At 41.4% G+C, this 25,701-nt stretch overlaps 1 protein-coding gene across 1 annotated transcript in view; it reads right to left on the bottom strand.

Annotated features, from left to right (window-relative positions):
• Positions 1 to 25,701, bottom strand: part of LOC127448557 (ecto-NOX disulfide-thiol exchanger 1-like) — a 159,045-nt gene that overhangs the window by 45,869 nt on the left and 87,475 nt on the right. The window contains exons 2-3 of the mRNA XM_051711193.1: positions 23,953 to 24,083; positions 22,211 to 22,348 (exon numbers count right to left, since the gene is read on the bottom strand). Coding sequence (XP_051567153.1) covers positions 22,211 to 22,348; positions 23,953 to 23,962 — 148 coding nt within the window. The 5' untranslated portion in view covers positions 23,963 to 24,083. The remainder of the gene's footprint in view (positions 1 to 22,210; positions 22,349 to 23,952; positions 24,084 to 25,701) is intronic.

Consider the following 25,701-nt stretch of genomic DNA (forward strand, 5'->3'; position numbering starts at 1 on the left):
CTACTGGGAATTAATGGTGCACATCTTCAGCTCCAAGGGAGGTGGAAGGCGCTATGTGCAAGCGATACACCCGGCCGGCTATCCCGGGCTTATCCGCTTGTGTTGCATGCCACTACCTGGGACGAAACCGGTTCCACCCGGAGGTTGTAGAACCTTACAAAGGTGTTGGGTGTTGCCCAGCCCGCTGCTCTGCAAATGTCTGTTAGAGAGGCACCTCTGGCCAGGGCCCAGGAAGCCGCTACACCTCTGGTAGAATGGGCTCATAGCCCTCCCAGGGGTGGCATGTTCTGGGCAAGATATGCCATAGTTTTGGAGTCAATGAGCCAGTGGGCGATCCTCTTCTTGGAGACAGCGCTTCCTTTCCGCTGTTCACCAAAGCAGACAAAGAGCTGCTCAGAGATTCTAAAGCTCTGCGTGCGATCCAAATAGATGCGTAAAGCGCGCACCCGGACACAGCGACGACAGGGCTGGGTCTGCCTCCTCCTGGGGCAGCGCTTGCAGGTTCACCACCTGGTCCCTAAAAGGGGTGGTGGGAACCTTGGGCACATAGCCCGGTCGGGCTCTCAGGATCACGTGAGAGTAACCCGGACCGAACTCCAAGCACATTTTGCTGACAGAGAACGCTTGCAGGTCACCTACCCTCTTGATGGAAGTGAGCGCAGTCAGGAGGGCAGTCTTCAAGGAGAGTGCCTTAAGCTCTGCTGACTGCAAAGGCTCAAAGGGGGCTCTCTGTAGACCCTGAAGAACTACGGAGAGATCCCATGAGGGAACGAGGCGTGGTCTGGAGGGGTTCAGCCTCCTGGCACCTCTTAGGATCCTGATGATCAGGTCATGCTTCCCTAAGGACTTACCGTCGACTGCATCGTGGTGTGCTGCTATGGCGGCAACGTACACCTTCAAGGTGGAAGGGGACAGCCTCCCTTCCAACCTCTCCTGCAGGAAGGAAAGCACTGATCCGACTGCGCATCTTTGGGTGTATTTGCGTCGGGAAGAACACCACTTAGCGAATAGCAAACCGCTTAGGTCTTCCGCGTTCCATCCAGGGACCAGACATGGAGATTCCAGAGGTCTGGGCATGGGTGCCAGAGGGTGCCCCATCCCTGAGAAATAAGGTCCTTCCTCAGGGGAATTCGCCAGGGGGGAGCTGTCGTGAGGAGCGTGAGGTCCGAGAACCATGTCTGGGTGGGCCAGTAGGGTGCTACCAGGACGACCTTCTCCTCATCCTCCCTGACCTTGCACAGGGTCTGTGCAAGCAGGCTCACTGGGGGAAATGTATATTTGCGTAGGCCAGGGGGCCAGCTGTGTGCCAGCACGTCTATGCCGAGGGGAGCCTCGGTGAGGGCGTACCAGAGCAGGCAGTGGGAGGATTCTTGGGAGGTGAACAGGTCCACCTGTGCCCATCCGAATCGACTCCAAATCAGCTGGACCACCTGAGGGTGGAGTCTCCACTCTCCCCTGAGGGAAACCTGCCATGACAGTGCATCTGCTGTAGTGTTGAGGTTGCCCGGGATGGGTTCTTCATAGCCGGCTGTGAGACGGGTGGCGTCGGCTTCCTGCGGTGGGCTCCACGCCGGGGCCGGGCCGAAGGGGCGGGTTGCGGAGGATCCGGTGCAGTCACCGCAGGGGGATGCCCTTGGCGACGAGCAGATGGGGTGCGGGATCTTGAGCCATGTCGAGAACTTCTGGGCAAAGTCCTCGACGGTGTCACCCAGTAGGCCCGCCTGGGAAATGGGGGCATCAAGGAACCGTGTCTTGTCGGCCTCGCCCATCTTGACCAGGTTGAGCCAAAGGTGGCGCTTGTGGACCACTAGTGTGGCCATCGTCCTCCCGAGAGACCGCACCGTGACCTTTGTCGCCCAGAGGGCGAGGTCGGTCGCCGAGCGCAGTTCCTGCATCAAATCTGGGGTGGAACTACCCTCGTGCAGTTCTTTCAGTGCCTTGGCTTGGTGGACCTGTGGGAGAGCCATGGCATGCAGGGCAGAGGCGGCTTGTCCAGCAGCACTGTAGGCTTTAGCCATCAGGGACGACGTGAGCCTACAGGGCTTGGACGGGAGTTTAGGGCGTCCACGCCAGGTGGCGGCACTCTGCGGGCATAGGTGCACCGCGAGCACCTTATCCACCAGGGGAATTGCTGTATAGCCCTTGGCCGCCCCGCCATCAAGGGTAATGAGAGCGGGGAAACTGTGGAGTCGGGGCTGGGCAGTGAAAGGTGCCTCCCACGACTTCGTCATGCACTTCCAGGAAGAATGGCACTGGAGCGGGGTGCGGCTGCTTTGAGTGGCGCCGCGAGCCCAGAAACCAATCATCAAGCTGCGAGGGTTCAGGGGAGAGCGGTGGGTTCCACTCTAACCCGACACCCGTGGCTGCCCGGGAAAGCATGTCTGTCATTTCTAATACATTTTAGAATTAATTATGCTAATTACTGATTAGTAAAATGCTTCATCATTTGTTTGCTTTGACAGTGCAAAGAGAAAATATTGAGATTTTGTTGCCAAAGTAGAAAAAGATATTGTATCATAAAAGTCAAATCAAGTCAAATAATTTTTTATTTGTACATTATTTTATTTGTGCTTTTCTTTTTAATCAGCTGTAATAATAATAATAATAATAATAATAATAATAATAATACCTTTTATTTATAATGCACTTTTCTTACACTCAATGCGCTACAAGATTGAATAAACACATACCAACTAATTTAAGACTAAACACAAAATTACTAACATACAGCAGCAACCACACATAAAATTAACATTAATAATTATTAAAAGACTACCTTAAATAAATGAGTCTTAAGTAACTTCTTAAAACAATCCAAGGTTGGGGTGTTTCTAATAGTAAAAGGAAGAGCATTCCATAGCTTAGGGCCTCTAAAAGAGAAAGCTCTTTCCCCCATAGATTTAAGTTTGCAGGAGGGCTGCTGAAGTGCAAATGAATTGGCAGAACGAAGAGAACGGGAGGGAGTGTAGGGCGCAACAAGACTGCAAAGATACTCTGGTGCAATACCATGAACTGCTTTATATGTTTAAATGAGAGTTTTAAAATCAGTATGAGCATGGATGGTAAGCCAGCGCAACTGCAAGAGCACAGGGGTAATGTGTAGACATGGTGAGGTGTGTGTAAGAACACGAGCAGCAGAATATACAGTATATTCTGAATATACTGAAGCCTATTTAAGGTTTTTGCTGGTAGGCCAGAAAAGAGGGCATTGCAGTAATCCAGTCTAGAGGTGATAAAGGCATGGATAAGCCTTTCTGCATCAGCCAGAGAGAGGAAGGGCCTAAGTCGGGCAATATTTCTAAGGTGGTAAAAGGCTGTTTTGGATATATTTTTAATGTGTGCATCAAATGTCAACTGAGCATCAAAGATGACACCCAGGTTCCGCACTTGAGAGGAGGGAAGAACAAGGCTGTTGTCAACCATCAATTTAAGATTTAGGTCAACTTCACGTGTAGCAGCCAGTGTACCAATGAGCATGAACTCAGTTTTGGAAGAGTTCAGCTTTAGAAAATTATGCTGCATCCAGGTACTAATTTCATGCAGAAACTCCGTCAGCACAGTTAAAGTGCAGTTAATATCAGGGCCAGTGCTGATGTAGATTTGTGTATCATCAGCATAGCAGTGAAAACCAAGGCCATACTTCCCAATAATCTGCCCGAGGGTAAGCATATAAATGCTGAATAGAGTGGGGCCCAACACTGACCCCTGTGGAACACCCTGATGCACTGATATAGTCTCAGACTTATTATTACCCAAGATGACAAACTGAGAGCGATCTGTAAGATAAGATCTGAACCAGTCCAGCACTGTCCCAGAGAGACCAAGCCAGCTGTGCAGCCTGTCCAGTAAGATGGTGTGCGATATAGTGTCATATGCAGCACTGAGGTCTAACAAGACCAAAATACTGCATGCACCTGTGTCAGCTGCAATAAGGAGGTCATTCATGACCCTCACCAATGCTGTCTCAGTGCTATGCCCAGTTCTAAAACCTGATTGAAATTGTTCAAATAAATGATTTCCAGATAAGTGAGTATGTAATTGTGCTGCAACAGCATGCTCCAGAACCTTTGCCAAAAAAGGGAGATTGGATATGGGCCTATAATTTGACAAATCAGAGGCATCACATCCAGGCTTTTTTGGGACTGGTGTGATTGCTGCTATTTTGAGTGTTGGGGGAACCGATCCAGAATTTAATGAGGAGTTCACAATTGAGGTGATATGAGGACTAATAGATAGAAGACAGCCCTTGAGAACAGATGATGGAAGGGGATCAAGAATACAGTTAGTTGAGTTCATGGACATAATGGTTCTGACAGTGAAATCAATATCGACCATTGCAAAACTCGAAAAAGCATGAATCAAAGGATTTGTTGGTAGAATCTGAGGCGACTCAGACAGAGGGACAGAAGCTATTGAGTTGTTTATATTCTCAATCTTACCAATGAAATAATTGAGAAACATATTATACTGGTCAACAAGTAGGAATATTGGCTGGTTTAAGTAGTCTATTAACTATCTTAAATAATACATTTGGATTATCTGCCCCATCACTAATGATTTTAGAGTAGTAATCTTTACGTGCAGCATTGAGAGAGTTGTGATAATCAGTTTGGTGCTGAACAAACATATGCCTATGAACTGTTAGTCCAAACTTTTTATATTGCCACTCTAGTTGCCTACCTCTGGCCTTCAGTAAACATAACTCGTAATGTCTTTAACATCTCAAAAACATGAATAACCAACACTTCTGGAAAAATAATTAACAATTTGATAAAAAATAAATAAAGAAATAAATCTGATAGCTTGGTATTATTTAAAATGTCACAACTTAGTCCCGTTGTCCCCATATGAGGACATACAATTTTAGGAATTTTTTTTTTTTTTTTGTAATTTTATTAGGTGCTACTAGTTACAAATCAAAAAGGGAAATGTAAAATGCACACAGCAGTCACACTCTGGTCTCAGGAGATTAAACACATGAGTTGGATTTTGAATTGAATTGACTACTTTATTTCATCCTACCTTTTGAGGTGTTCTATTTGAAGTTTCAATCTTGCAAATCTGTTTTGCGTTAAATGTTGTTTGGATCCTTTTTGAAGACTCTGGGGTAAATTAGAGCATTCTCAGAAATTATATCTTTTTCCACCATGGTACATAAAGTTAATTTATTAAATATAATAATATATATATTTAAATTATATATATATATATACAGGTGCATCTCAATAAATTAGAATGTCGTGGAAAAGTTCATTTATTTCAGTAATTCAACTCAAACTGTGAAACTCGTGTATTAAATAAATTCAATGCACACAGACTGAAGTAGTTTAAGTCTTTGGTTATTTTAATTGTGATGATTTTGGCTTACATTAAACAAAAACCCACCAATTCACTATCTCAAAAAATTAGAATATGGTGACATGCCAATCAGCTAATCAACTCAAAACACCTGCAAAGGTTTCCTGAGCCTTCAAAATGGTCTCACAGTTTGGTTCACTAGGCTACACAATCATGGGGAAGACTGCTGATCTGATAGTTGTCCAGAAGACAATCATTGACACCCTTCACAAGGAGGGTAAGCCACAAACATTCATTGCCAAAGAAGCTGGCTGTTCACAGAGTGCTGTATCCAAGCATGTTAACAGAAAGTTGAGTGGAAGGAAAAAGTGTGGAAGAAAAAGATGCACATCCAACCGAGAGAACCGCAGCCTTATGAGGATTGTCAAGCAAAATCGATTCAAGAATTAGGGTGAACTTCACAAGGAATGGACTGAGGCTGGGGTCAAGGCATCAAGAGCCACCACACACAGACGTGTCAAGGAATTTGGCTACAGTTGTCGTATTCCTCTTGTTAAGCCACTCCTGAACCACAGACAACGTCAGAGGCGTCTTACCTGGGCTAAGGAGAAGAAGAACTGGACTGTTGCCCAGTGTTCCAAAGTCCTCTTTTCAGATGAGAGCAAGTTTTGTATTTCATTTAGAAACCAAGGTCCTAGAGTCTGGAGGAAGGGTGGAGAAGCTCATAGCCCAAGTTGCTTGAAGTCCAGTGTTAAGTCTCCACAGTCTGTTATGATTTGGTGTGTAATATCATCTGCTGGTGTTGGTCCATTGTGTTTTTTGAAAACCAAAGTCACTGCACCCGTTTACCAAGAAATTTTGGAGCACTTCATGCTTCCTTCTGCTGACCAGCTTTTTAAAGATGCTGATTTCATTTTCCAGCAGGATTTGGCACCTGCCCACACTGCCAAAAGCACCAAAAGTTGGTTAAATGACCATGGTGTTGGTGTGCTTGACTGGCCAGCAAACTCACCAGACCTGAACCCCATAGAGAATCTATGGGGTATTGTCAAGAGGAAAATGAGAAACAAGAGACCAAAAAATGCAGATGAGCTGAAGGCCACTGTCAAAGAAACCTGGGCTTCCATACCACCTCAGCAGTGCCACAAACTGATCACCTCCATGCCACGCCGAATTGAGGCAGTAATTAAAGCAAAAGGAGCCCCTACCAAGTATTGAGTACATATACAGTAAATGAACATACTTTCCAGAAGGCTAACAATTCACTAAAAATGTTTTTTTTTTATTGGTCTTATGATGTATTCTAATTTTTTGAGATAGTGAATTGGTGGGTTTTTGTTAAATGTGAGCCAAAATCATCACAATTAAAAGAACCAAAGACTTAAACTACTTCAGTCTGTGTGCATTGAATTTATTTAATACATGAGTTTCACAATTTGAGTTGAATTACTGAAATAAATGAACTTTTCCACGACATTCTAATTTATTGAGATGCACCTGTATATACACAAATTTCTTGAGCAGGCATTTCAAACATTCATTATCTATATCTAGATTTTTTTATTTATTTCAAGAAATAACCCATATATTGTATGTATGTAACATGTTTATTAGTAGTACATACTGAACATTTTTATTAGTAATTTATATTTAACTACACATACAGAAGTTGTTTTTATTTTTATTTTTTATTTCATTCCATTTCAAATCTTCTTCCTTAAATACAAATTTGAATTACAATTCTACAATATTCTCTTTTATTGGAATCTAAACACCATTCTAAATTCAATTCTGAATGCTGCACATCCCTGCCTGCTTTCCTTGTTTGATATGAGCTCTGGCAGATTACAGCTGTGGGTGCTAATATTTTAACCTTAATCAGAGAAAAATCCTCCTTACTCTGTCCTGCAGTGGCACAATGCGAAGGAGAACAATAAACCGAACACATGAAATGGTTTAACAGGAAGATGATCTTGAAAATCCTTGCTGGGGAACAGGAAAATTAAAATTACGACCAATAAATCTCTGCGGCTGCAAAATGTGAGCTACAGGAGTTCCATGCAAAACTCATCAAAATGTAAACAGGTAAACAATGTAAACAAGTGCATTCACATTTATCGCTTCTTAATGTTGTTTTTCTTCAGTCAGAATGATTTAAGGACAGAATCCTCTGGCTCACAGCTATCACTTCTTTTCGAGAGGCCTGTTTGAGTTTTTTGTTTTTTTCATTATTATCTTTTTCCCATAAAACAGGATTCACCATGAAGCCTGAAGCTTCCAAAACACTTAGTTCCTATAGGACACAGCTGCTCATCATTGCAGAGGTGAGACGCCATTAATCAGAGCTCATTAAAAACACCATTGCCAAAATTCAAAGTGCCAACCCCTCTATCTCAAGGGCCTGCATAGCCAATATATACTCCGTAAGGAAATTTGTCTCGCTTGTTTTTTTACAGTCTTGTTTTTTTTAGGGCTTGAAAGGTTTCCAGTCATTGCTCACCACAGCTAACATGTGATGAATAATTATTCAGCATAGCCAACATGACAGTGTATAAGTCAGACACCAGCATAGCCCTTAATCACACAACAGACGTACATTTAAATGTCTCTGCTCAGGTTCTGTTGAAAGTGATTCAGCTTTTCATGTTTACATATGTAACTACATTTGTTTTCAGGGTTGGGGAGTAACGAAATACATGTAATGGGATTACGTATTTAAAATATAAAATATAAGTAACTGTATTCCACTACAATTACAATTTAAATCATTGGTAATTAGAATACAGTTACATTCAAAAAGTATTTTGATTACTGAAGAGATTACTTTGCATTTTATTGTCATTTGTTTCATTTAATATTTAATACTTTCAGATGGAAAACATTTATACATATAAATTATGCGATCCAAAGTGCGTTTGAACAGCGGTGAAACACTTTCTTATGATGTGTTACATTCATACGAGTAGACAGAGAAGTAAGTTTGAAGTAAGTTTGGAGCAGAAGAAATAGAAATAAACCTTGTGTAAATTATCAGCTTTACGATAAGCTAAAATGCTATTTCTAGTCATTTTACATGCACATGTTAACAGGCATGATCATATTTTTTTATCAAGAAAATTCATGTTGGATCATAATTTCTTTTTTTCTAGTAAGACCTTTGATATTAGGATAATAAATCATATTCTTGATAATATTTTTTTTATTGTTTTCCTGTAAAAATATCTAAAAATCCTTAAAACAAGATCAGTTTGATTTATCTTGTTTTAGAAACAACACTGCATAAGATATTTAGGTTTTTCAGAGAATGTATTTTAACATATGTATTTTGTCTTACTGTACTGGCAGAGTATTTAATAGTCAAAACAAGAGAAAAAAAATCTACCAGTGCTGAAGAAGTAATCCAAGGTATTTAGAATATGTTACTGACCTTGAGTAATCGAACGGAATACGTTACAAATTACATTTTACAGCATGTATTCTGTTATCTGTAGTGGAATACATTTCAAAAGTAACCCTACCAACCCTGGTTGTTTTGATATTGAAATTATAAAAAATGAAAAATAAAAGACAACAAGAAATGACAACAAAATTTATTCTAACTGGATGAGGCACATTTGAAGCAGTTAAAAATGCTGATAATCACATATCTGTGAATGAACAATCCATTTAAATGAATTTAGTTGCTATGTTAGCAAACTTAACTCAGTTAAGGAAATTAACTTGGTGAAAGAATTGCTTATTTCTACGATTAATACTAATACATGCAACTTTTTATTAAAAAAAATGTCTTTTGGTGTTTTCTTTTATATCATATTGCTATTTCCACTGTTTTAAAAATGCATATATCCACATACATTATGGCCATACATTACAGTAATTTTATTTTGCCATAGTTAAGGGGGCTATTGTTTGAGACAAACAGTCAGTTTGAGCATTTTTTTAAACAATACTCATACCTAACTACTTAATCAGTTAGCGGTTCTTTAATATCAGGTCTACGGATAAATGACACCATTTGATGTGTCTCTAAAAAACGTCATGGTTACTTGTGTAACCTCCATTTCCTGATGGAGGGAATGAGATGTTGTGTCGATGTAGTGACACTAGGGGTCACTCTTGGGAGCCTGAGACACCTCTGGTCTTTGATAAAAGGCCAATGAAAATTGGTGAGAGGTATTTGCATGCCACTGCCCCGGACATACAGGTATAAAAGGAGCTGGTATGCAACCACTCATTCAGGTTTTATGCTGAAGAGCCGATATAAGGTCCGGCCATTTCAGCGGGTAGTTCAGCGTTGTGGCAGGAGGGACACAACGTCTCGTTCCCTCCATCAGGGAACGGAGGTTACACAAGTAACCATGACGTTCCCTATCTGTCACTCACTCGACGTTGTGTGTAGTGACACTAGGGGTCCCTATAAGAAACGCCACAATTGGCTGAACTGTGTTACGTGAACTGGCGGTGTGTGGTGGGCAGACTACTGTGTGCCTCATAGCCAGCACACCAGGTTGACACGTAACCTCCCCCAACATAGTTATGGGTGTCGAAAGGCCCTTTGGGCACAAGTTGACTACCCAAAAGATAGAGACAGGCTAACCCAGTCGTGGCCTCTTTTCCCCTTCTTTTTTCCACTCCCTAAAAAAGAAGGGGGATTATCCAACTGGGCCGCCAGGTCTAGTCGGGGGGTGTCCCTCCCAAGGGGAAGACACCGTGGAGACCACACCTCGCCCAAAGAGAGGAGGGGATATTTAAGTGGAAATATACGTCACATGGTCTTTCCAACCATGTGGAGAGTCTTCAAGGTAGATCCTACCCAACGGGGGAGGAGTTACTACAAACATGGAGACTGGGGCAGAGGGGCTCTGCCCAAGGAAGACACAGTTTGCCAACAGGGATTCGAACTAGAGAAGATATATATCGCATGGGGTTAGCCTTGCTGAACTCTTGAGTACTGCAGCCACTTGGGCATGCAACGCAATTAAATGCAAAGGTAACAAAAAGATGGAGAGGTCTGCTTACCAGCTCCAGAGCAGCGGGATTTGTCGTCCCTGGGTTGCCCGTCTCAAGGGCGCTTTGAAGCCTTTCACGGGTTCTGGGCGGCCGCGAGACGGGTGGCGTCTGCTTCCTGCGGTGGGCTCCATGCCAGGGCCGGGCCGAAGGGGCGGGCTGTGGCAGAACTGGTGCAGTCACCGCAGGGGGACGCCCTTGGCGACGAGCAGATGGGGTGCGGGATCTTGAGCCGCGCCGGGGCAGGATATGCCGGATAGCCTCCGTCTACTGTTCCACCATTGAGAACTGCTGGGGGACGCCCTTGGCGACGAGCAGATGGGGTGCGGGATCTTGAGCCGCGCCGGGGCAGGATATGCCGGATAGCCTCCGTCTACTGTTCCACCATTGAGAACTGCTGGGCAAAGTCCTTGACGGTGTCGCCGAATAGGCCAGTCTGGGAGATGGGGGCAGCAAGGAATCGTGTCCTGTCTGCCTCACCCATCTCGACCAGGTTGAGCCAAAGGTGGCGCTCCTGGACCACTAATGTGGACATCGTCCACCCGAGAGACCGTGCCGTGACCTCCATCGCTCAGAGAATGAGGTCGGTTGACGAGTGCAGCTCCTGCATCAATCCCGGGGCGGAACTACCCTCGTGCAGTTCCTTTAGTGCCTTGGCGGACTTGCAGGAGAGCCATGGCATGCAGGGCGGAGGTGGCTTGTCCAGCGGCACCGTAGGCCTTGGCCGTCAGAGACAACGTAAACCTACAGGCCTTGTATGGGGGCTTTGGGCACCCGCGCCAGGTGGCGGCGCTCTGCGGGCATAGGTGCACCGCGAGCGCCTTTATCCACCGGGAGATTGCCGAATATCCCTTGGCCGCCCCACCATCAAGGGTAGTGAGGGTGGGGAAGCTGAAAAGATCGGGACCAGGCAGTAAAAAAATGCCTCCCACAACCTTGTCAGCTCTTCATGCACTTCCAGGAAGAAAGGAACTGCACCGCGAGCCCAGAAACCAATCATCAAGCCGCGAGGGTTCAGGGAAGAGCGGAGGGTTCCACTCTAGCCGACGCTCACGGCTGCCCGGGAAAGCATGTCGTCATCTCCGTGTCAGCCTGTGACTGGGCAATCATCCCCGAAGGGAGGAGCCCAGCTGAGGATTCCGTGTCCGACTGGATGAGCCCGCTCTCCGATGCTGCGCTCGAGAGCTCATCACTTTCGCGGGCTCCGAATAAGAGGTCGAACTCACCGTGAGACGAGCCGGCGGATTCATCTGGAAGCCCGATCGGGGCAGATGAGCATGCTGGGGAATAGGAGGTCCACGGGGGGATACCCGGCAGAGGCGGTCCCATTGGGGTCCCAAATCGCCCCCAGTGCTAACTGCGCTGGCCTTATACCCGTGGGTAAAAGGACCGAGGTGGGGAGCCTCTGGGGTGGATTGCTTTCTTACAAAGGCGAGCCACGACCGCATCGTTGCCATGGACATGTCCTCGCAATGAGTACATGACCATCCACGAACACTGTCTCCACGTGAGTAGTGCCCAGACATGAAAGACAGTGATCGTGACCATCAGAAGGCGAGAGATAATGAGCGCAACAAGAAATAACACACAATTGTAAAGTCAACTTTAAAAAGACGCGTCTTTAAAAAGACATTCCCTGTGTGCCGCTCTTTTAGAGAGATATACTCTTTTAGAGAAATATACTCTTTAATTTCTGCCGAAGCACCCAGGGACATTCTCTGCAGTGTACCAGTGCAGAGGCGGGAGAAGCCACTGAAATGCGCCATCAGATCCAGCAGAGGTGAATGAACAGTCATGGGAATTCAGCTCAGTGACCATGACCGTTTGGCTCTGAAGAGGAAATCTGAATGAGTGGTTGCATACCAGCTCCGGGGGAATGGCATGCAAATACCACTTGCCAATTTTCATTGGCCTTTTATCAAAGACCAGAGGTGTCTCGGGCTCCCAAGAGTGACCCCTAGTGTCACTACATCGACACAATGTCAAGTGAGTGACAGATAGGGAACTGTACTCAATGCCATTACACCACTGTGTGTTTTACATTTATACATTTGGCAGATGCTTTTATCCAAAGCAACTTGCAGTGTACTTATTACAGGGACAATCCCCCTGGAGCAACCTGGAGTTAAATGCCTGGCTCAAGGACACAATGGTGGTGGCTGTGGGGATCAAACCGTCAACCTTCTGCTTACCAATTATGTGCTTTAGCCCACTACACCACCACCACTCCGTGAAATGGTTGTGTTCATCTAGAAACAATTATTTCACAAGAAAAGTTGCTTATTTATATATTACAGTATATCCACAATGTATACTATGTTTTTATTGTTTATTATGTGATTATTTAGTTATGATTTGGTCAGAAAACAGACATAAAACAACAATTAAAAATCAGTTCTCCAAATCGGTTGTAATTACACAAAAAATGAAGTTTTTACATCAGTTTTTCAGTTCATTTAAAAAAAATCTGTTGTAAAAAACAATATTGGTCGATATCTATTTATTGCTTTAATAGCCAAACTATAAATAACAAGTTAGCTTTAAAATAAATGCCGAAGTTAAAACAGGTAGAATATCTGTTCGGTAATATTTTAACAGGGTTAAGCTTTGCTCTTGTCAGCTGTATTCACATCTGTTGCCTCCATAAACAATACTCAGAAGATGCTTCTTTGTAAAAATGGAGCAGTGGTTAAATAAGTAATCTTGAATGCACTCAACTGTTTCTAGTAGAGCCTGATGTAGTTTTTATTCTTTCGGTCTTTCTTCTTTTTTAAACTACTCAAAGCAGCGATGATGAATCCTGTGTAAATCTGTGCTTTCATACATTCAGGGCTTACAACAATTCTGAACCCAAATCTCCCAGCATGCTCAGTTTAAAACTCTCACAATGGAGCTCTAACAAAAGCAACTCGTAACTGCAGGAAATTCATCTATATTTAGAGTCGTATTTACTGTTGTGCCTCACACATCCAGCAGGATAATTGTTGTCTTTAAAAAAGATGCACAAAGTGTGTCTTTCAATGAGCTGGTTTATTATAAATAAACATTTATAATAAATAAAAAATGTGCTGAAATATTGAGAATTAATCTGCCTGCGAGGAAAAACTGTGCAAGTGGGCATCTGCTTTGTGAGCAACAAATTTATGAGCCGTTATGGGGAAAAAAGATGCTGTGTGTCCCAAGCAATATGTGTGATTTTGAAGTGTGCCTGGAAACATGCTAAGAGGAATTAAAACAAAACCTCTCTGGATATTTCAGCATAATCTGTCATATTCAACATAAACAAGACAAATCTTTTCCAAACATTCCTTTGAAGCTAGCATTGTTTTGTTGTTTTGTTTGTTTTTTCCTCCAATATCATAATCCTACTGGAGTCAGATATTTTGAACGAGTATGACAAAACCATCTTTGAGGTATCCAGAGCATACACTGTAAAAAGTGGTAACCCGTAATTGTTACATTTCTACTTTACTTAATATTTAAAATATTTTTTTGGTGTAACCTAATGTATTCAGGTTGATTCAGTGATGTTAAATAATATTTTTGACTTGTATGAAACCAGTTAAAATCATTTAGATGTTACCATAGGAAGCCACAATTTTAGGCTGACAAAAAACTTTTTTACAGTGTACCTGATCAATCATTTCATCGATGTAACCTAATGTATTCAGGTTGATTTGGTCAATTTAATATTTTTTTGATGAATAAAATTGGGTATTTTATTTGTTACAAAACATTTTTTCCTGACAAAACATTTTCCGTGAGAAAGAATCAAATACAATACATGATCTGGAGGCATATAGCTGAAAGCATACATGTTCTACATGTGTGTGTGAAAGAGACACAGAAAGAAAGAGGATACCAAATGAAAAAGGCTTACAAATCCTCATGTGAATTGTGGGTAGTGTCTCTTTCAGCTGTGGCATATTACCAGAGGCTTTACGCAAGAAGCTCAGGATAATAGCTTTAATATTCATTCATAGAAGATTTCTGAAATCACCCAATAACAATAAATAAATAAATAAATAAATAAAAATCCCATATGCAATTCAAATGACTTGTGCCATCCTAACTTCTCATAAATAATCATGATCTGAAATACTGGCTCATGCATTTTAATCTGAGACTAATTTGCCTCAATCCATGGCTTCTCTGGTGTGATAATAAATATAATGGGTTTTAAACCAAGGAGAAACTTTATTTTGTCTGGAAAACTGATATAAGTGCCAGCAAGCATGAAAGGTGAATTGGCAGTTTTATGTAGAAAGTTGTCAAGCAATCCACTCACTGTGTCCACAGCTTGTTAAGAAGAAAATATAAACATATATGATTATAAGAGACAATAGCCGGCACATAAATACTTGTAAATACTTGTCACATAGAAAACATCCTTTAACACAGGGGTCGGCAACCTTTTTGACATGGAGTGCCATTTTTTTATTTTCCTGGTCAATGGCTGTGCCAACACCCCCACCCCAACTTGTGAAAATGCTTCTATTTTGCATTTTTCTAATTTAATCGTTTATTTTTCATTTCAAATGATATTATCAGCATAACAGTTTAAGTGAAAATTTGTGCAAAACCCAATGATTATGATATAATCACAATCCTGCATGTGAATTTCACAAAGCCCAAAAATCAAATCTTTTGAAAGTTCTTTAATGAAAGAAAACCTGTCCTTTTGTACAAAATGAGTTAACACAGTTAATGTCACACATTTTTTTCTTATTTGATTACTGATCATGATATATGTCTTATATTATGTCATTGTAATCATGTAATCACTAGCACGCAAGCAACAGCGAGAGAGGGGCAGGCTATTTTATTTATATGATGTTTTTCGCACCAGCATTCCAATCTACATCTTGATGTAATCCTTCCTCATGATCACGCACATGTTTTCATCAGCTGAATGGGAGACTAAACACTATTAAACTGTGATGAGACTCACGCTGTGCGTGCAAGCCATTTGCACACCACAAGCCGATCAACTGTTTAACCCTTCGCACCTGCAAAATCCTAAAATGTTATTTCCAGGTTTAATTTATATTTTGAATAGATATTTTAACCCCACGATGTGGGTTTATGTTTTCTCTTTTATCGTGTAATGTAATTCTGAGTGTGACCATAGTTTAAGGAGGATGTACCTGTATGATGGGTTGGAAATGTCAAGGATTAATATTTGTCTTTTCCTTATTACATCACGTGTTGTTCTGATAGCAAAAAGAAACAAATGAAACACAGATTGTAGGATGTTATCCGCGCAGTCTGACCAAAGTACAGCGGGCACTTTTACTCTCGCGATTAACTGGAAGTGAAGTGCTTCTGGCTCGTGATGCGCGAATGGCTTGCAAGCGCTGCATGAGTCTGTTGGGTATACTGCAGACTCATCACATTTGAACTTTTTGTTTAGTCTCCCATTCAGCTCATGAAAACATGCTGCGTGATCATGAGGAAGGATTACATCAAGATATAGATTGGAATGCAGGTGTGAATTGATATTAAAAAAATAATCTACTCCTCTCTCACTGTTGCTGGCGTGCCAGTGATTACCCCTGCGCGTGCCAATGCTGGCACGCCTGCCATAGGTTACTGACCCCTGCTCTAACATATCTCTTAAACTTTCAGTAGACTACACAACACAGCCATGTCTCATTAATTTACAGATTTTTTTATTTATAACAAATACTTACAATGCATTAAGTCCAACGAAAAGTGCATATTCCATTGCAACATTAGTCTTTCTTTAATTATACTCCCATACAGTGCATACAACTTCAAGTCAATGCATTACTTAATACACATTCTGGTCTTACTGTATATGATTCATAAGTGCACACTATAAAAAAATATTTTAAAAAGTCTTTGTAATCTTCAATCAAAATATAATGACTTTCTCCACCTCTGAAATGATTTTCTTTTCTTCTGTCATCACAAATATCTCTTATTTTTAAATCACTCCCCTCCAACCGCTTAGGTATGTTGTGCCCACTTTTCACAGTTTAAATAATTTGATGGCTAAAATTAAGCCCACCCTATATATATATATATATATTTTCTTGTTGAATATCTTTTTATCGTGAAATGTGTGAAAACCTCACTGAGGTTAAGCTGTCAGGAGACGTATAGCAAATTAATCACGCCCCTGCATGCAATCAACCTCTACAAATACAAGTGCAAGTCGGCTGGCAATTTTTTTTTTTTTTTTTTTTTTGCCTCTTGAAGGACAAGCTGTTTGGAACTGCAAATCGTTGTTATTGGGGATTAAAACATATCCAGTGAAAGAAACTATAGGAGTGAAAAAAGAGCGAAATTGGAAGTGAAGAGAACCCTTGTGCGTGTGAAAGTTCATTCATTCTTCATATGCTGAATGGAGCGTCTACGCCCGCGAGGGTGAATGGTACCGCGTCGGCTGTTTGAATTTGCATTGCAGTTTGCAAGTGAGTATTCAACCAACATTATTTAATTTAGCAGTTGTCTCACTATAGGCTTGTTGCTTTTCTGAGCTGGATATGTATACAGTATATGTTAATTATATAAAGTATATACTGTATACTATATGTTTGGTTAAGTAATTATATTTCCACATGCACATTGTTTTAGCATATATAATCATTTTGATATGGCTATTGTACACTATCGTGAATAGTAATATTTATTTATTGAAGGAAGGTATAAATAAATAAACAACCAAAGGAGCCTCTTTGTCCGAGAGGGCGAAAGCTACCTGGAAAGCTTTTCCTCTGAGGTTCCTCTGTTGCACAAGCAGTGCAACAGCCAGAACAGGAGCCACAAAATCAGGATAACAGGTGAAAGCACACAGGGGGGGATATGGAGCACCTCCATAGGCAGATGCAAGAAATGCAAGAGACCTTGCATGGTCTTCTGCAGGTGCAGCATTGGCCTAAAGGACTCCCAGTCTCCGGAGAGCCTGCAGCGAAACATCCATACCGCCACCCAGATGAGCTGACAATGGCAGCCTCTGGAATATTAGGAAGTGAAGAGGACCCTCTTCAGTCAGACCCAGAGGATCTCTCGGATTCAGAGCTGGGTGACAGCGCCTCTCAGGCATCTGATCCTATTCCACTGGATACTTCAGACAAAGCTGTGATTGCTAGAGCAGCAGAGCATGCACAGCTGCCTCCCCAAGCTGTAACACCGGTAACCTCTGTGCTCGACAGGGGCCCTCAATGCCACAGAGCGGAGGGGCTACCTGTACTTACAGATTTTATGTCAGAGTTACAGTCCTCTTGGAAGGCCCCTAGCTCAAGCACCATCCCCAGGACACAGCTAGGCAACTTGGCTGGGGCTAAAGCCTACGGCTCCCCAGGTAGGGCCCACATTTGCTATGCTGGCAGGGGCAATAGCCAGGGCTGGTCAGGATGCTACACATCCAAACAGACACTGCAGAGCAGTTGACAATCAGCTATGGAAAGCTTATCATGCCTCTGCTTTGTCAACAAGGCTTACATGCACCAACTCGCTCCTGCTAGTGTATCTAAAGGGTTTGCTGCAGGATTTGTCCTCCACTGTTTCCAGTGAAGAGATCCTGGTGTCTCTTCGGGTAGTAGACATGCCCAGGCTCTGGGGCAGTCCATGACCTGTATGGTTCAGGCACATAGGTATGGCTATCCCAATCCAATTCAACAGACCAAGACTGCATAGCAGTCCTTGCGGCTCCAGTGGTTCCGAGTGAGTTTTTTGGGCCATCATCGGAAGCAGCCCTGGAGCAGTCACACAGGACAAGGGAGATAAATAGCTCTGCAGGTCAGGTGCCAGCTGTCCACGGGCCGAAGGTCGTCAGGTCAGTCCCACCCAGGGCTGTGTAGGACCATTGCCCATGGCTCATTAATGGGCTCAAGTCATGGGGGCCAGCATTCCTTTCGTAGGAGATGGCAGGCAGATCCACCCAACACATGAATTTTAGAAGGCAGGAACCATCGCTGACGGTTGTCAGCCTCCGGCCTCACACTTCACTCATCACCTTCTTCATTGGCGGCAGTGTACCAAGTGTCTGTGGGTGCTCAGCACCCTGGAGATTGGATACAGGCTCCAATTCAGAACCAAGCCACCCCGTTTTCAAGGAATTGCTCCTATTGTCCCAAGAAATGAGATATAATTCCAGTCTCCTACAGCAAAAGTCTCAGTGCTTTTAGGAAAGGGAGCAGTAACTCTCCTACTCTTAGAGTTGACAGAGTTTTATTCCACCTATTTCCTAATTCCAAAGAAGTATGGGGATCTTCGCTCCATTCTAAATCTCAAGAGGTTCAATCATCATCTAAAGCGACTGCCTTATTGTATGCTTTCCAAAAAAAAAAAAAATAAAAAAAATCATCACCTTTATAAGGACTGTCTCACTACAGTGGATCTCCGCAATGCTTACTTCCACATCCCAATCCACAAGAGTCACAGGAAGTACCTCTGCTTTTATTTTCAAGGCAAGCATATGAGTACAAGGTGCTCCGTTTTGGTCTGTCTCTAGCTCCATGCACTTTCACAAAGTACATAGATGCAGCACTCATTCCAATTTGTCACCAGGGTATTCATATAGCCAATTACCTCAATGATTGGTTAATTTGTTCCCCCACAGAAAAGCAGGCCAGGAGCAACAAAATGGTCATGTTGGCTCACCTACAGAAACTGGGGCTGACACTGAACAGGGAGAAGAGTTGTCTCACTCCCACCATGGTGGTGACCTATCTCGGCTTGATTTTAAATGAGATCCATAAAAGGATGGCCAGCGGCTGGTTCTGCGGGACCTGGATTGTCTCCCAATGGTACAGTGGTGGCTCTCGAATCCAGGTCTGAAGGAGGGGATCACGCTGGGCCCAGTGTGATCAAGGGTAACCATAGAAATGGATGCCTCAATGATGGGATGGGGAGCTGTCTGGCAAGGCAATCCAGTACGAGCAGGGTTGGGGAGTAATGGAATACATGTAATGGGATTACATCTTTAAAATACAAAATATAAGTAACTGTATTCCACTACAGTTACAATTTAAATAATTGGTAATTAGAATAGTTACATTCAAAAAGTATTTTGATTACTGAAGAGATCACTTTCTTATGATGTGTTACATTCATACGAGCAGACAGAGAAGTAAGTCTGAAGTAAGTTTGGAGCAAAAGAAATAGAAATAAACCTTGTGTAAATTGTCAGCTTTATGCTAAGCTAAAATGCTATTTCTAGCCATTTTACATGCACATGTTACCAGGCATGATCATATTTTTTTTAAGAAAATTCATGTTGACTCATAATTTCTTTTTTTCTAGTAAGGCAAAAATCGTATTCTTGATAATAATTTTTGTATTGTTTTCCTGTAAAAAGATCTAAAAATCCTTAAAACGAGATCAGTTTGATTTATCTTGTTTTATAAACAACACAGCATAAGATATTTCGTTTTTTCAAAGAATGTATTTTTAACATGTGTATTTTGTCTTACTGTACTGGCAGAGTTTTTATAGTCAAAACAAGTGAAAAAAATCTACCAGTGCTGAAGAAGTAATTCAAAGTATTTAGAATACATTACTGACCTTGAGTAATCTAACGGAATATGTTACAAATTAAATTTTACAGCATGTATTCTGTTATCTGTAGTGGAATACATTTCAAAAGTAACCCTCACAATCCTGAGTACGAGGTAAGTGGGAAGCCTCTTGGGTGAAAGCACACATAAACCTCCTGGAGGTTTCCTTCCACAGTTTAGGGAGAAACAAGTGATTATATATTCAGACAGTACCATGGTGGTCTCATATCAATCACCAAGGTGGGGTGCGCTCACCAACTTTACACAGAAAGGCTTGAGAGTCTCCTATGGCCACATGCTCGGGGGGTGTCACTGAGGTCCCAGGCCAAGGGAATAGTGGCTTCACCTAGGCATTGTTCAGGCCAACTGGGCTCGCTTCGGGGAAGCCCAGGTGGAGCTTTTTGCCTCACAGGAAACCACACATTGTCCCCTGTGGTATTCAGTGGTGGGGCCCAGAGGAACCTTGGGGTGGACGCTTTGGCGAATGATGGCTTCAAGTTATTCCTCCTTTCCCACTTCTACCAGTGGTCCAGGCCAAAGTCAGGATTTTGCAAGCAAGTTTTCTGTTGGTTGCACCAGACTGGCCCTTTTAACCATGGATGCCAGATCTGGTCACTTTTCTGGTGAGGTCATACTGTGGCGTGTTGACCGAGGTGAAATATAATGGAGGGTTACACAGGTAACCCAGGTTCTATGAATAAGGTCACCATGCCACATAGTGTTGTCACTTAGGGAAAGAGAAAGTGCCGGCCGGCTTGCACCTGTATTTGTAGAGGTTAATTGCATGCAGGGGCATGATTAATTTGCTATACATCTCCTGACAGCTTAACCTCAGTGAGGCTGACCCATACTGTTTGACCTTATTCATAGAACCTGTGTTACCTGCATAAAGTCCCGTTCACACCAAGAATGATAATGATAACTGGAATGATAACTACATTAGCGTCCACACCAACGTTCTACTTATTCAATGCGCATGCTGCAGTTATGTTCACAGTCAAGTAAATGAATGTAGATGAATTGCATTATCTACATTCATGTTGTTCAGTGACATTAGCGCTGGATACCTGAGGTAATTTTTGGTACCAACTTGCATTAGCTTTTCATTATCTTATCTCCGTTAATACTGAAGAAGAATGCAAAAGAAACATTGCCGGTTCTTGAGCTGGAGTTTCCATTTCGTTTGCGTATGTTATAATAAGTGGCGTTCCAGTGCTGGAGTGCGTTATATTGAATGTTATGATGAGTGCATGTTGTGGCTCGAGTTCTTTAAAGTTGGATGGATTTTGATTGGTTGTCAATGTTTTTATCGTTCATCAGCTGAAAGAAAATCGCTCTGAAAGTCATCCCAATAATATTGTTCCTCAGTGATGTTATCGTTATAGTTGTGGTGTGGACTCTGCTATTCTTTTAGAGTTAGAACGATTTTTAAAACTTTATGGTTATAGTTATTGTTAAAATATCCATTCTTGGTGTGAAGGGGCCTTAACCCTCTCTTATTGGTTGTTTCTGACTATACTGCTCTTTTCAATGGGTTATCTGAATTTGAAGGGAGAAGCCTATGTTATAAAAGGGCATTAAGTGTTTGTGAGAGAGAAAAAAAAGGGAGATTTATTTTGTGTGTCTTTTAAAAAGGATGCTATTTTTTCCAGAATAGTTGTAGCCTCTGAGTACAAATGCATTTTTTGTTACTATTTTTAGGAAAACAAAATTGAGAATTTTCTTCTAAATCTGTTGTTCTGTTGGTTTGTTTTGTTTTGTTTCTTTTGTTTGGATCCGGGCCATACAAATCAATCCCTAATTTTGGTGTAATCTGCTGACCAGTGACTTCTCTGCGTTTGTTTTTTTTTATTTTTTATTTATTTTTTTTTTTGACACAACTCATTAAAGGCTGGTATTTGAAAAATCATCAGGCCTGTTGTATTGACTGACTACAGACTACTGGCTGTCTGAGGATGATCAGTGGTCAGTCAGAAGAGAGTGTTACAGCTCTCGGACAAACCTTACTACTGAGTTTCAGTCAGCTGTAAGGATTAAGACAGAGTGCTCTCAGGGCTTCTGGTAAAAGAGCAGTGTGTGTGCCACCATCACTCCAGGGCTTGAGCTTTTCAGACCCACAACAATCCAATATCTCAGCAGAAGAATAAAGCTCAAATAATTGGGCTGTGTTTTAATGTAAAATCCAATGTGTAGTATTGCTTCTAATGGTCACACATTTGGCTTGGGTGGCTGGAGCCTGTGCAGCTTGCCAGAGGGGGAATATAGGAACACCGGTTTAATATTTGCTTTATATTGCCCCAGCTGTAAAAGGAAGAGCACAGAGAGCTGTGGGTGGAACAGCAGTATTAGTAAACTGAAGGGAGTGCGCAGGGCTTTACCTGATACCAGCTGCTGCCCGGTTAGGCTCATCGGCACAATGCCCAGGTTGTTCATGGCCGTGGCCCAGGCGCCGGGATCGGCTACCGGCACATTGATGTGGCTCTGTTCGGTTCCCAAACTGCCAATACCATCTGCTGCTGCAGAGAAAACACAAAGAACACACTCCTTCAAACCCTCATGCAAAATTACTAGTGTCTCTGTCAATAGTAAAGACAACATTGAAAGGGGTTACATCATAAGCAATAAGATTTTCTAGATCTTTTGAGATAAAAGAGATTGATGTATTATGAAAATGAAAATACTGTAACTTGAAGAACTAAAAAAAAATTCTCCCAAGTCAAAAAAGAGAATTTATAAAACCTGAGCTGCAAAAATTAGTTGTTCTGAACTTCTGCAACTATCTGACGTCACAGAGATAAATGCATCAACACATGACCACCCACATTTACATGTCAATAGTTACGTTTCCATCCAAGTTACTGTACATATTTAATTTATCCAAAAAGTCAGAATATTGCAAAATCAATTTGTGAATGTAGCAGCGTTTCCATATCATGTGTTTAAGAGAAAAAAATCGTCACTTCTGTGGAAAGAAATGAAAAATAGAAATGAAAATGGAAGTTGAAGCCACTGTGGCTCATTCTATACAATTTATTAAATGTAATAAAATAAATATTATCTTAAGTGAGTGTATATTGTAAGTTTTTTATGCACATTTTGGAGATTTTTTTTAGATCTTGGTATTTCCATCCAGTATGTTATGTGCGATATTGCAGAATTTACATAAATCTATGTGGATGGAAACCTAGCCAATGACGCCTATGGAGCTTAGTCAGAATGAACACAAGGCTGTGAGAGAGAGACATGCAGTCTTTTTGGGTTCCATAGTTTCAACGGGTTATATGGTTGTTGTTGTTTTTTTTTTTTGTTTTTTTTGTTTTTTCTAGGTTTATTATCCACTTGAATGTTTTGTCGGCTGTACAACCCATTAAACAGAATACGTCTATCCCTCACAGCCTTATTTCCATTTGCTTAAAATTGAATATGGTTTCTACCCTGATGGATGATTAGAAACAGTCACAATTAAGCAAAAAGGACAACTAATAGATTCAACGTAGATAGTAGTAGTCCCAAACACCAGAAGAACTAGGGCTAACGATAATATGTGGAAAGTTTGTGTTACGTCTCGTATATGTGTCTGTGTTTTCATTTGATGTTGTGTTGTGCTCTCTCTCTCTTTCTCTCTCTCTCTCTCCCCGTCTCCTCCTATCATGCTCACAGACACTCACCATTGGATCATCGAAGCATCACTCATGATTACCGATCATTGCAGATCACCTACCTCTGCCAATCCACTATCACTCCGCCTGTTTAAAAACCCATCCACAAATCAATGTTGACAGTCTGTTGTTTACTATGCTTTGTATCACACCATTGTTAGATATCTGCTCTTGTCAAAACTGTAACTCTAGCTGTGTACCAGTGTACTGTCCTGTTGTTCCCACATTTAGTCACTCGTGCTATCATATTTTCGTGCTATCATTCATTGTTCCTTAATTGTGACATTTGTGTGTGTTAGAACGGGGACAAGAAGACAGGTAAATAAGTCACGTGACTTACGTGGTTACATATCTTTTGTATTAACAGTTTCAAACAGGTTTTGAAACAGAGCCAGCATGCATGGTGTGACTGGTCTGCTAAACAGAGTGTGTATTGGTCATAATTAGAGCAGGTTAGTTACCACTAGCCATGGCCGGTCGTCTGTGTTTGTTTGTCTGGGTGCCACTGCTGTCAACAGAGTCCTCACTCTTCCAAGACAGCTGGCCGAGGAGAATGCGGCACTCAGGAGCTCATCACAGCATTCAGCAAAACCTGCAGCACAAAAATGACACAAACATATGAGTGCTGAGAGAGAATATTTAAACACTGCAGGACCACTTCTCCAAAGAGGCAAGGGGGACATTTGAATGAGAAAAATAATCGCCAGTACAAAAAACATGTATTAAAAGAAAATGGTCTGAAAAGAAAGTGACTATTCTGCCCAACAAACTAAAACACAGTAACTACGCACCAACACTGGAACTGAGAAAAATAGCTTTAAAGTTTTTTGAATGTAAAGTAAAATGTGGATTATAAAATTGGCTCACTCTGTTTTGTCTGGATCTGAGCATAGTTGAGCCAAATACTTCTTTCACAGGACATATCATTGTCGAAAAGACTCGATTTCGGTCATACTCAAGTTTGACAAAATGTATAGTTATTGCATTGCTTTTGCAGGACAACATTTATAACAATAGCCAAAAAAACAGTAATAACACAATAAAGATACACAAAATATGTTTTTAACCCTTAAATGCATACATCGGGTCTTTACTGAGCCAGAACCTCATTCCACCACCTGTACCTCACCTATTTTTTTGGTGTTATGCCAACAACTTTTTAGTATACCTCAAAATGTCTCTTCTAAATAGTGTTAAAAAAAAAAAAAAAAAAAAAAAAATTACAAAATTGCATAATATATATATATATATATATATATATATATATTATAACTGCTTGATATCCAAAAGTGTATAGGGTCTTTAAAGACCTGAGATGTGTAATATCGTTTTTCTTCCATAAATCATATTTTTGTGATTATTTCATATCTATAAAAGTTTAATGAATATTTCTTTGTATACTACAAGATAAATTAGTACTATATTCAGATAAATTACTACTATATCATGTTGATTTTCTGTGTGACAGTGGTGAATTATCAGTATCCCATAAGCGTACACACTTTTTTACATGCTATTTCTTACTCAAGGTGGTGCTGATGTTTCAGTTGATTCAGTTGATTTACATTTGAAACAACATGGAAGTAAACTATAGCAAGTGTAACACATGAACAGTATGATATCTATTGTCATTTGAGTGTACTACTGAAATTATGTAAGTTGTGCATCTATTTATACTCAAAAAATGCCTGGGAAAATACATATGTGTAGCTTCTGTACTATGTGTAGCTGAATATGTGTTGCAGTGTGGAAGTAATGAATCCTGGTCTATATCTGTTGCATGATCTCTTTGAAAATAAAATTAAAATCAGAATAAATAATATTCTGTTATTTTCTAATTTTCTTTCAAATTTGACACTATATGGGTATTTTGTAGATCTATTTGTGATATAAGTGCCGGGTTGCTGAAGACCAGAGACATCTGGACCCATGCATTTGAGGGTTAAAGAAATGCTAAAACACATTAACTTGAAAGACTTTGATGTGACTTGGTTTTAATAAATAGTATATTAATATACACATACTATAAAAAATAATATTTGCTTGTTGATAGTGTATGGTAAATTTAGTTCTAAAACACACTAAATCCACTGAAACACTCACACCACGGCCTTACATTTATCAGGACTATATAATGCAGCTAAGGCAGATCTGTTCCCAACGGTCCAGCCAAATGCACAGCTACAAATTACTCTTCAAATAGATCTAGA

This window comes from Myxocyprinus asiaticus, chromosome 11 (assembly GCF_019703515.2).
Source record: "Myxocyprinus asiaticus isolate MX2 ecotype Aquarium Trade chromosome 11, UBuf_Myxa_2, whole genome shotgun sequence".
Classification (NCBI taxonomy): Eukaryota; Metazoa; Chordata; class Actinopteri; order Cypriniformes; family Catostomidae; genus Myxocyprinus; species Myxocyprinus asiaticus.